Below are 13,137 nucleotides of genomic sequence, written 5' to 3'. Positions count from 1 at the left end.
CAGCACCTTGGCTCGTCACCTCATTCCATCTCCAAAGCCAACAATGACAGGTTGAATGGTGAAATCTTTTCTCACACTGCATGACTCCAACTCTTCTTCCTTTTTCTTCTACACTGTAAGACCCTTGTGATTCCATCAGAGCTACATGGACATCTTGGGATATTTCCCTCTATCAAAGTCAGATGATCAGCCACTTTAATGCCACTGAGACCTTTAATTCCATTTTGCCATGTAATGACACATTCACAGGCTCCAGGGATTAGATGTGTGTATCTGGAGAACCATCATTCTACCTACTCCCACCTAGGCACCTGGTAATGAAAATAACAAATGATTTTTTTGAAAACAGTGATGACCACAGTTGTCCATTCTGGGCCCAAGAGACACTGCAAGAGGCCAGTGCCTTCAAGGGAAACCAGGACTGAGGCAACACCAGCCAGACTACGGAGTATTTGTTGCTGTTATGATTTGTGTCTAGATGTCTCCTTCCCAAAGCCTCATGCAGTCTTAGGGGTTTTTTAGAGGTGGCTGAATCTTGAGTGTGTGATTGATTCATAATGCAATGCTAGGATTAAGGGTGCTGGGATAAGGGTGGGTAATGCTGGGTCAGTCCACTGATTAGATTGGCACTGCCCTAATCCCAGTAAGCTGGATAGGATATAAGGGACGGAAAGAGGCTCGTCTCACTCTCTTGTTGCTTTTGTTGTCTTTTGCCACCATGAACTGTTGCCCCTCTGCTGTGTGCCACCTGCCTTGGAGCCAGCTGATTATGGAGTGAAACCTCTACAAACTGTGAGCTAAATAAAGCTTTCCTTCTTTAACTTTGAGAGTAGGGTATTTTGTCTCAGCAAGGAGAGAAAAGTAGCTAAGACAATTGTTTAAAGTTGGTAGTGCTCTCAAGTTCAGAGGACTGGGCAGTGTATCTCTGTATCAATAATGAAAGTATGCATTTAAAGTCTTCTTTGTTAGAAAATAACTTATCTAGCCAACTGAAGAAACAGAGCCCTCTTTCAGCTCACCATCACCTCCACCCTGAGAGGAAGTGGGTGGATGTGGGTGGAGGGATGGAGGTGCTTCGCAGGTTCTACTTATAAGGAAAAGGCTGGGAGTCAATGATTAAGAGCTGTTAAGGGTGAGCTAGGGATACAGTTCTGTGGTAAAATATTTGTCTATCATGCATGCGGCCCTGGGTTTGATCCTCAGCTGCACAAAAAGAAAAAGAAAAACAACTGAGATTTGCTGGGTGTTAAAAGTAAGATGAAAATCAGTTCTGAATCATTTGATTTGTTAATCTTTAAGAATAAGACAATGCTTCCTTGTTTCAGGGGGGAGATAAGAGAATGTGGGAGAGTTTGTACCCTGGGCTCTAGGAATTTAATACAGCTCTAAGATAAAGACACTCAGAGAGGCTTTCCACTGCAGTGCCCAAGCATACTCAGTTCTCAGGACCTCAGTTCAACCCCTGGAGCCCTCAATACGTGCTCCGACCCTTGCTCTTCCTGTGGAGCTTGTAAGTCAGCTCCCAACTAACTGACAGGTAGTTTGAATGTGAATGAATGACTGGGAGTATTGAGACCCCAGTGAGAGGAGTAAGAGGGTATGCAGAGAAGCTAGCAAAAATGCAATGAATTCAAAATGAAATACTTAGAATTTGAGGTGTCTACGGAAATATTTGACAGGCTTTTTTTTTTATTTTAAAGAGTAAAAGAAGGATAACATAATAATGGGGAGGGCTTACCAAGTTACAGACAAAGTGGTAGGAAATTATCAATGATTATTGTTTTACATATTGTTATCTACAAGATAGTTTCTCAGGAAAACAAATAGACAAATAATAGTGAGTTACAGACAAAAGAGGTAGGAGATTATCAATAGTTGTTGTACTATACTTTTGTATCTTCAAAGTGGCTTCTAAAGAAAATAAATAGAGCTATACATGAGTAACCTATTGAATAATCATTAACTATTCTCAATGGTTGTTGTAGAAACACATAATAATAAACATGGATCCATTTATGAAATAAGATAGGAACAATACAAACATTACAGAGTTATAGATAGATTAGTAGGAAAATATTAATGGCTGCTGTAATACATGGTGGTATCTTTGAAATGGTTTCTCAGGAAGATGGAGATACGCAAGAAGGATCTAACAAGTAGTTACGGCCTAAGGGCTGTCAAAAATCAAGTGAGCCGTCTGGGGCGAAAGCCATTTTTTGTAGCATTTTCTCTCCAGCCTCCCATCGCATTGGGACCCCTCAACCAGTTAGTGTCCTCTCTCCAACTGTCAGCACAGGCAGCAGGAATCCTGCTGCAGACTTCTCCGGAGCTCCACCACAGCCTGTACTGTCAGGGGAAGAATGGCTTCCAGGGAGTCTCCACAGGTATTGTGCAAAGTCCTCCTGGTTTACAGCTTCTGAGCGGCTCTCATGAACCCAGTCCACTGGACCTCTGACTCCTTTGGCTTAGGCGTACTGAAGAGAAAATGTTATTACTTGGTATTGCCAAATAAAGTTGTAGAGAGCCTCCAGGTATGTAAATCTGTATCTTGGATCAGTTATGGTAGAGTTCAGTTCTGTATGATTCACTTCCCAGGCATGCAGCCTCCTCTGCAAGGGGTTTGCGAGTTGGGGAATGCATCTCACTTCATGATGTCACTGACAGACACGTCTGGTAAGAATAAAGTGCACCTTAGCTCACTTTGTGATCCTGCTCATGGGGTGTTGGTCTAGATGTTCCACACTTGTTCACATGGCCACGGGCACCCAGACCCTGTGCTTTGTGGTCCTGTGTGTCCTGGTAGCAGGTGAGTACTTAGAATAGTTAACATCTTCATGCTGGGGTTTCCTATGGATAACTCCCTATATCTTCTTATTCTGTCTCCCTAATCTCTCTTCTTTTACAGAGCACACAAATGCTGGTGTCATTCAGACACCCAGGCATGAGGTAACAAAAAGGGGACAAGCAGTAACTTTGAAATGTGAGCCAGTCTTGGGCCACAATGACCTTTATTGGTACAGACAAACTATGGTGCAGAGCCTGGAACTGCTGACTTCCTTCCGAAGCCAGTCTCTTCTGAATGAAGGGGGAATGCCCAAGGATCGCTTCACAGCTCAGATGCCTGATGCATCGCTCTCCACCCTGAAGATCCAGCCCGTGGAACCCAGCGACTCAGCTGTGTATCTCTGTGCCAGCAGTTCAGCCACAGTGCTGTGGAACTATGCCCAGCCAGTGCAGAAACCCTGGGGTGGCCCCTTCTCTCTCCAGCCCCTCAGCCCTCAGGACAGTTGTCCCTGCTCCCCATCCCCATGTACCACATGGGGGTCGGGGGCAGGACAAAGTTAGAAAATAATCAGATAACAGTGCAGGAAATCTTGGGTAGGAAATAACAGGAAACGAGTTTCAGGGGTATTTTGCAAATTGTCTGCGGATTCAAATTTCACATGTAAGGTAAACCGTTCACACTGTAAATCAGCCTTCCTTCCTGTAGGTGTCATGCCCAGCTGAATGTGGGACTTTTTGATAAGGGCTATGACTTCTGACCTACACTGCCTCTCCATCTTTTTGCTGTAAACTGTGAACAGACCCCTTTCCCAGTTAGATTTCTTGTCTGTGAAAGAAAGACATGCATATTCTAGGGTGATGAGCAAGGAATATGGATCTACCTCGGTCCATCCCAAACCAAAAGACCTGTTCTCTTCTCTTTGTCCTACTTTCTTCTTGGTTCTATGTCCTTAACACCCAAATCTATATTTTCCTGCTGATTTGTCTCAGAAATTTCTACTGTAATCCAGAGTGCTTTTAATTCCTCTCTGCTATAGTCTGACTCACCTACTGATGGCTTTTCAACCCCTCTCAGGGTATCCTTGTCAGCTGGTACAAAGACATATGCATTTGAATGGCCAAGGCAACTCAGATATGTGTGGGTCCTGCCAAAGCCAAACTGCACTTTTTATTGACCTGTTTGACATTCAAGTGCTCTGGCTTTCAATGTGAAAACAGTACAGAGTGAAATGCAGTTTGTTTTGTGGATATATCAAGAAACAGAGTTGTTATCTGCATATGGCTTTATTTTATTTTATTTTTTTTTTTTGGTTTTTCTCCGGTACCGGGAACCGAACTCACAACCTTCTGCTTGTCAGGCAGGCGCTTTGCCGCTGAGCTAAATCCCCAGCCCCTGCATATGGCTTTAATATGTTCCTTGTTGAGGATCCTCTCTAATGCTTCCAGCTCATTTTCCTTTGCAGTTTAAAGTCCGGCTCCTTTACATATATGACGTTAAGATACTGTCCTTTATTATTGTACTAATTTCTTTACTATCAGAGCTCTCTTCTCATTCAGTCCTTCTGTCACCTACAGCCTTGTCTTCCTCCTTGATGTCTATATCTATCTATATAGATAGATATAAATATAGATATAGATATAGATATAGATAGATGTAGATATCATCACCACGATATGTATGCATCGATTGGTTTTTCAGCTTCTTTTTCTTTTTTTTTTCCCCCCAGTACGAGGGATCGAACTCATGACCTTGCACTTGCCAGGCAGGCGCTGTGCCTCTGAGCTAAATCTCCAGCCCCAGTTTTTCAGTTTCTTGACTTTGTCCCTTCTGAGTTTTTCCTTTCAATCCTTTTCAGACTGTCTCCCATGATTGTATTAAATGTTTATGGAATAAGTGAGTGAATGCTTGTATTTCCTAAACTTAAGCTCCTGAAAGTAGGAACCTTATTTGAAATAGTCTCCACAAATTTTAGCATTGGATATTAGATGAAGAAGGCAATGAAAGCCTGTGTTTTGAATAAATAAACGGACTTAAGAAACAGATGCAAGACAAAAGTGTTTGGAACAGCTATTCTGTAACAAACGGCATAGACAGTATTCTCTTAAGCCAGCTCAGTGAGGAGATGACCACATACCAGGCATCTCAGCAAAAATATGTGCAGATGCTTTGACTGCCTTACTCCTCATAACATATCCCAATTTCCCCACTTTCATTTTATTTTTACTGTATAGAGACCTAATTTAGTCTACTAGTGTGATGAAATAATCCACACAGGACACTCTTTCCAGGTTTTATTTATACACGGTGTTCCACTGGTTACAAGATAAAAGTATTTGAATTTTTAAAGGCCTAGGCCATGGAAGCTTCATAATATTTATCTTAGTAATCAAATATACTTAATTTTCTTGTGAAAAAATCCTTACACAATTTAATGCCTTTCTATGCTCTTGCTCCTGCAATTTCTATCATCTTCTCCAACATAGCTAATCCTTGTAATTACTCAAGACACTGCTGAATACTTTATTTTTCTATGAAGCAAAACATGGATCTTTTTCACAGTGAGAAATGATGAGTACTGGTTTTGTGAATGAATGCCCATGTAGATGGATAGGGATTATTCTCACTGTATTATTTTTACATACTTTTGGATATCAGGAATTTCCTTCAGCTCTGATTTGTTTCTATTTAATTCCATAATCCACTGGGACTATTACCACTATAATCCACTATAATCCACTGGGACTATTTCAATACAGGATTCCTCCATCAAATTTGGAAACCTTTGTTCTGCAAAGTCTGTACTAAGAGAATGACAATAGATACTGCAGAAATCATAAAGCCTTCAAAAGTCATTATCCAATACAGAATTATTATCTAGACTAACAAGCCAAGATTCACAGGACTATCTACCCAGCCTATAGACTTATTAATAATAATAAATGGTTATTTAAAGTCAGCAGGTTTGTGGGAATGTTTGTTAGACATTATTTGTAATTTCTGCTTGACTAGTAAGTCTTTGGACTAATTCTGAGAGTCACCTCTGCATGACTTTCAAGCACGGTCACTGGATTTTATTGAGGCTGACTCTCCAGCACTGATAATTCTTGGATACATAGGAACAAATTCAGTAAGATTCCTTCCCAATAAATGTAATGCAAAGATCTAATTGCTTCATATTTGAAAAAGACAAGTCCTTTTAATATTCATAGTATTCTAATCATGCATTAATAATATCCAATAGGGGTATTTGGGACTAGTAACAGGCCTATTAACATCTCAACTTCCTTAATTCAAAAGCAGAGTATGTAATTTAGATAATATGTATGTATTAGTCACTTTTCCATGGCTTAGACAAATACCCAATACCTGCAATTTAAAGGAGAAGGGGTTAATTTTGACTTCTGCTTTCACAGAGTTCAGTGCGTAGTTGGCTGGCTTGAAGGCATAAAGAGCATGGTAGAAAAGGATGGTGAAGGACAACTGCTCACCCCATAGTCACCAAGAAGGGGGTGGAGAGTGAACTGGGGACAAGAACACAGCCTTCCAAGTCACATCTCCAGTGACTTACATCTTCTGACCAGGCCCCACTTACTAGCAGCTCATTTAACTGTAGCTCATATATAAATGAATCCCCTTTATACAATCACCTCTTAGAAGCCCCAAGTCTAAACACATAAACTACTTGGGGGCATTTTAAATTTAAACCCTAACAGTGCAACTTTAGGTTTGTGGGACCTCCAGGATACGCAGAGCTATACAATGGCCATTGCTCTTGTCTGGGTATTTTCTGAAACTCTAGATGATTATACCACCTCTGCTCACTAGTAAGAAGTTGAAAAAAAGTACCAGGTTACTGAGTTTTTCAGACAATGAGAAAATATTCATTGAAATTGCCTTATTTGGGCAGATTGTCAAGAGAGAATTTCTATTTCTAAGACTCTCCAAGAGGTCAAAGAGAATAAACCATGAGTAACTGTGAATAATTTAGAGTGAATGGTAGTAAACATAATTGGTCAAACTCTTTGAGTTGAATAAAAAAATGTAATGAAGAGAACTCCTAAAGCAAAAGAAATTAGACTGTGTATACAATAAAAGGCAAAATCAATCAACACAATTAGTGCAAAAGTTTAAAGGGTAATTAACAGAATGTCTGTGCTTTGAGTGTTAGGTCACAGGGAATTTAAATTTGCAGAAAGAATAGAGGAGACACCACAGTGGTTTGAAGTAATGCTTCCTTGTTAGTATAAAGACAAGATCCCAGGAACAGTAATTATAATAGAAAGCACTTATATGGCTCTTGCTGTGTCTTGAACATTCCACTATGCATTAAAATATTTTGTCAGTGTGTCACCTTGTAGAGGAGAAAACTGAACATGTGTAATTTCCCCAAGATCAGTTTGCTAATAAATGGAGAACAGAGGGACTCAGACACAAAAGCCATGGGACTGAATTTTTAAGATTCATTTCAAACAAAAAAATAAAAACAGTAGCTTCATTAAAGAAAACAATTTCCGCTGAAGAAGTGCTAGCATCTTAGAAGACTTAGTCTAGTCATGTGACAGGAAGGGGAGGGTCTTGGGTCCAGGAAAAAGAGTATAAAGAGAAGTGGGAATGCATTCAGCATGAGAAGCTCTAGTGGGAACAATGGAAAAGACAGAACTTTATTTCAGTTTTCACTAAGGCAGACAGTATTACTGGATACCAGAGAAATCCCTTTAGAAGAAGAACTGCAGGGTCTCACAGGTACCCTGAAAACATTCTCAAGAGGAAGACAAGATTCAGAAATCTATCGGGGAACAGCTCTGAAAATTATGGCTAGAAGAAGAGTTACATATGATTGGGACAGCTTTGAAAGGGGATACTTACAGAGATGAATGAAAATATTCACATTATTCCCTGATCTTCAGCTACAGTCTGTGTCTGAAAAGAGCCTGCCTGATTAATTGTTAACACTATTACTCCTACGGCAGTCTAATGGGGAAGCGAGCAAAAACAAGGAAGAGAAAACCTTTTAGATAGAACTACACAACACAGGAAATAGAAGGTATGCAAATATTTGTTTTAATAAAGCTTATGTAAGAAGACGCAGACCTCTTTACTCTCATATCTCTCTCTTCTCAGGGAAGATCATAAAAGTAAAGTTTAGCAGAATATATTACGAAGATTAATAGCCTAGGCCAAGACACCAGTAGAAAATGAAGTGCTATTCAGTATCAAAATTCAGTGAATATTGCTAACGCTACTAGTTAGTATAGAACAAATAAGGCAAACTGAAGAACCACTTTAAGCATTTAAAAAATCAGCTTAGTCTTTCTTAAAGTGTTACATAATAGCAGAGGGATCTAAAATGTGCAGGATTACATTAGAAATAAAATGCTGTAATGGAAATAAATACTCTTCAAAACCTGGAACATATCAGATTTGAGAAAAGAGCTTTGAATTGATAAAATAAAAGCCTGATGACTTACACTGATCTTCCCTAGGGCCGTGCAAGGAGTTTTTAAAAGTAGAAGTACCATATGCGCAGCTTTGGGGCATCTCTGAGGGTGTTTTGTTGTGGATGATCCATTCGGATGTCATTTCCACCTGCCATGGATCTCTGTTTTGTCACAATGCGAAGGACAGCAAGCTACTTCTCAGCTTCTCATGTGGCCTTGGACTTACCTAGTTACTATCTTGTTGTGGGCCATTTTGTGTCTTTTAGTTGCCAGCCATGGTGCCAGAGCACTCCTAGAAGAACAGTAACTGAAAGAGATGCTATGACTATACGCTGATCTGATCTCACAATTTCTTTCTTTTATGATTCTTTATCTCCTAGCGGAAACTAGTCCTGAATGCAGGTAAAAACAAATCTCCGTCTTAGAACTGTTCCCTGACTGACAGTTTTCTATGTGCTGGTTGCGGCATGCCCTGCTACCAATTCCTCTTGGCAGCTTCTCCCTCTTTCCTGGATGGGTCTCAGGATGCCACAGATCCTGAAAACACACATTTGAAGAGATGTTCAGGGACCAAAATGTGAGAAAACACAGACTAAACACTTTGAATTCTCTATGATTATGAAACTTGCGCTTTTTAACTTCCAAGTCAGCCAGTCACCCATTTCTCTCTGCTGCCTTGACATGTTCACCAGTTCAGGGGACTAGAAGAGTGTGTCTGCATGCCAACAGCAAAGAGGTGGAGCGAGTTTGTTCTATGACCTTTGTGAACAAAAACTGTATTGGATACCAGGACACCTTCCAAATTCTTACCAGGTAGGGTTAACTGCTCCCCGCCCAGACAGAGTTAACTGTAGGCCTGGTGGCCTTATTACACAGACAGTGAGCTATTAATCATTGAACATTTACTGAAAGTGAGAGGACTTGGACTCACTGCACACTGCTTTATTGAGATGCCCCATGGAAAGTCAAAGTCCAATTTGTTCCCGCTCAGTCCACACCAGTGCCTGAAAGAATAAGAGAATTTGACCTGGCACTGTGTTCTGGGCTACGAAGGATCAGCACAAGGTCATCAGTCTGTAGTCTTCAGTGAGAATAAAATTTTTACCACCCCATCTCTTCCCAGGGAAAGTTTTGGCTTTTTCATGATGAGAACCCGCATCCAAAGGCTTCTAAGAGTGATCTGGAGCCAGGTCTAACTGAAAAAAAGCATCACTTTGTTTTTGTGTGTCTGGGAAGTAAGCATTGCCAAGTGAGAGGGGTAATGAAGTCCTTGAGATTTAGAAAGCAATTTTCTAATGTCCAGACTTTGAGGTGCTGTTGGTCCATCCAAGAGGAATGTCCAGCAGGCAGTGTGATACGTGATACGTCAGGGTGGGTAGAGGGGAAATGCAGTGTTTCATGGCTCCCGCAGTGCAGGGGCTATGAGTGGTAACAGGTGATGGAGGTGTTTGATGTCTTTGAACGAGCCAACCACGTCCTGGAGCAGATGAGATTAATTTCAGTCCATCTTAGCTAGAGGGTCAGTGTTTCCCTGCAGAAGGAAGTCCTCTGAGCTGTGACAGGCAGTGATGTCACTTCTAAGCCGGCCTCCACTTGGGGAGACAAAAGGGCCTAGAATCCTCTGCCTCATTGCTCATGCTCCAAAAGCCTGAGACAGAGGGTTTGGCCTCCTCTTGCCCCTGCTATGGTCACCAGTGTCCTTTGCTGTGTGGTCCTTTGTTTCCTAGGAGCAGGTGAGGCTGCCCAAGTAAAGAATCTGCATGTTTGTATGTTTGAACATTGATAGTTATGACTCTAAATATGTGCCTTATTTTGATCCCTAATTCTGTTTCTTTTTCTTACAACCTACAGATGCTGGAGTCACCCAGACACCAAGGCACGTGGTGACAGGGAAAGAGCAAGCAGTAAATTTGAGCTGCAAGCCTATTTCAGGCCATACCGCACTTTTCTGGTACAGACAGTTCATGGGGCAAAGTCTGGAACTGCTGATTTACTTTAATAACCAGCAACCCATAGATGATTCAGGGATGATCAAAGGGCGGTTCTCAGCTGAGATGCTTAGTGCATCCTCCTCCACCCTGAAAATTCAGCCGGCAGAACCCAAGGACTCAGCTGTGTATTTCTGTGCCAGCAGCTTAGCCACAGCGCTGCAGAACCATGCCCTGCCTGTGCAGAAACTCTTGTGCTTCCTCTTATCTGTCCACCTCCCTCAGCTCTCAGAAGCTGTTTGAGGCTCCTCCCCAACACAGGAAGGACATGGGTTTGGTGCCATATCTGTTTGGAGGCAAGGCAAAAACAGACTACAGAGAAGTATGACAGGAGCAACTCTTGGAGCAAGGCAATTCAGGAGACTGGCTCCGGGGAGGTCTCAGAACTTTCTCACAAGACTGAATGAGTCCAAGCCTGATGGCCAGTGGCACACACAGGATGGTGACTTCGCCCTTTTGCTTTCTGTTATGGCTTCTCCACTGTTTCTTGTCTCTTCTGCTTTAAGACTCCCAGCTTCTTTGGTGGGTTCCACCACCTGCATGATACCTTGGCTCTTCAGTTTCTGTACTTCTGCACTTCCAATGATCACTGCCTCCAGTCCCATGCAGGTATTCTTTCTCACTCTCCTATTTTAGCCTCCAGTCATTTGAACAGCTTCCAGAAGAGCTCTCTTGGAATACACAGCAAGACTATCTTTTCCCTTCTTCTCTTTTCCGTCTCTGTTACTACTTCTGCAGCAACGCTTCCTTCCATCAGAACACTAATGGTACCTTCTGTAAAAGGCTCTGTGTGTCACTGCAGTATACACTTAACTCCGGCTTTATCATCCTTAGACTCCATGGTCTCCGAAAATTGTGAAATTCTAGTACATGCTCTCAATTGTATCACATTTCCCCTGTATGTTTCTTACCTGGAAGATAATGGTTCCTACCCAGTGCTCTTCCACATGGCACAATGAGGGTAAAATGTCCTTTGCCTTTGTCAAGCAGTATTATAGCTGTGGAGCATGTCTTCAGGTCTATAAAGCTAACTGTGCATAAGAAATAACATACTTTAAAAGAATTGACTGTTTTTAAATGAATCTGTTGCTTGCATCCATCAGCTACAGTTAAACTTTTGATAGTTATAAAAATATTTAAAATTATGCACACAGAATGTATGATTCTATCTCATTTATGTGTATGTTTCCCTTCTTCCATCCAAAGTACTAACCAGGCCCGACCCTGCTTAACTTCCAAGATCAGACGAGACTGAGCATGTTCAGGGTGGTATGGCCATAGACTATGTTTCCCTTCTTATGCACAAAGAAGCAAAAGGAAAGAAAAAAAGCCATATTTATTTATTCACTTGTAAGGATAGTCAAGACAAACTATTGCCAGCCATGGTGGTCTAGCACTAGGGAAGCTGAGGCAGGAGGAGCTCTATGAATTCGAGGCCAGCGTGGGCTACATCGTGAGTTTAAGTGCAACTGGGAGTATATAGCAAGACCTTATCTCAGAAAAAAAAAAAACAGTAAAAAAGAAGATAAACTATTAAGGGGAAATAATTTTCAAGCTAATGCAATTAATGAGAGTATTTATGAATGAATGCATTATGAAAAGTAATAAAAGTTCCAACTCAAGTTCATATATATTTTTGTATGTTTGTGTAAAAAAGGAGAAATTTGTGAAATATACTGCTAATTATCTAGAAGGAAAAGGAACACAGGATGAGCAGAAAAGAGATGATTAGCTTGTCTTAATTCATTCATTTTTTTATAAATTTGAAACACTTCTCACTAACAAAAATTTAAACCAAAACAACATATGGATAATCCAGAGAGAGAGAGAGTGATGGAGAAATTCACTATGAATAAAAAGAGGCAGTTTAGAGGCAGAGTCATGGGGAAAGTTAAAATCACAATGACCTACATAACTTCAGACCTGATACGAGCCTCACTGCTGGAGCTGAGGGTTTAATGCCTGTATTAAAGAGGCTACACAAAGGAGCTAGAGTTACATCTGTTGCATTGATCCTGGAGCTCCAAAATATACCCATTCTTTTTAGACTAAAAGTATTACAACAGATATTGGATGTTTGATTGGGTCTTTGGATCAAAGAAAGGGATAAATTAGCAGAGAGAAGTGGAAGCTTCAAGCTGTTCCTCGGATGTGTATCAAATAAAATTTTATACCCTTTGTGAGGAATGGAAACCACATGCTCAGAACCTGATCAAAGGTCCATAACCACTGAAATTCTGGGGGACCCCAACAATAAGAAATTATTTGTGATTCTGGAGTGAAATTATAGTTCAAAAAAGATAAAGTAAATCAATCAGATTTAGCCTCCCGCTCAGAAAAACATTTAGAAAGAGAGAGACAAAATATGTGAAACAACAGTGGTCAGAATTGGACACCAGAAAACAAAAGACAGGGATCCCTCAGGGATGCAGAACAACTGAGCTAAGCACCAGACCACACACCCTAGTACCTGGAGGGAGTTCCAGGCTGTGAGCTATAGAGGGATAACCAGGTATTGGTGATCTTACTGTTTTAAAGCCAGACATAAAAGGAGGTCAAAGTAGCTAAATTCTTATGACAAAGAACTGGAAAGGTGATTGCTGCAGCGAGAGAATTCTGGGCATCTTGAGAAAGGGCTCCCTTCACTCTTTGGCTATGTTTGATTCAGTACATGTGTCAGGAAGAAAGTACTTGAGATTGGAGAAAGAACTATTCAACTCAACAGAGGAAACAATATCCAGAGCTCACAAAGGAGCAGGAGAAATGCTTTTCCTTCTAGAAAAAAGAAAGACATTTTTTAAAATGTGTGGACAATCACTACAGTTCTCTAAGAGGTGTGGCTTAGAAGCAGATTATAAGTCCACTCATTTTTCTTGTCTTACTTCATCTAGCACAGTTTAAAACCAAGAATGAAAAAAACCACTGT

At 41.0% G+C, this 13,137-nt stretch overlaps 2 gene segments (V, D, J or C); both read left to right on the top strand.

Annotated features, from left to right (window-relative positions):
• Positions 1–2,538: 2,538 nt before the first annotated feature.
• LOC102029192 lies at positions 2,539–3,345 on the top strand. The segment is given in 2 exon segments: positions 2,539–2,806; positions 2,906–3,345. Coding segments are annotated over 2 exon segments (531 nt in total).
• A 6,230-nt stretch (positions 3,346–9,575) lies between these two features.
• LOC106146756 lies at positions 9,576–11,026 on the top strand. The segment is given in 2 exon segments: positions 9,576–9,956; positions 10,075–11,026. Coding segments are annotated over 2 exon segments (429 nt in total).
• The last annotated feature ends 2,111 nt before the right edge of the window (positions 11,027–13,137 follow it).

This window comes from Chinchilla lanigera, unplaced genomic scaffold (assembly GCF_000276665.1).
Source record: "Chinchilla lanigera isolate Chin_1 unplaced genomic scaffold, ChiLan1.0 scaffold00093, whole genome shotgun sequence".
NCBI classification, from domain to species: Eukaryota; Metazoa; Chordata; class Mammalia; order Rodentia; family Chinchillidae; genus Chinchilla; species Chinchilla lanigera.
The sequence above is the reverse complement of the archived record's forward strand: the minus strand, read 5'-3'. Positions and strand labels throughout refer to the sequence as shown.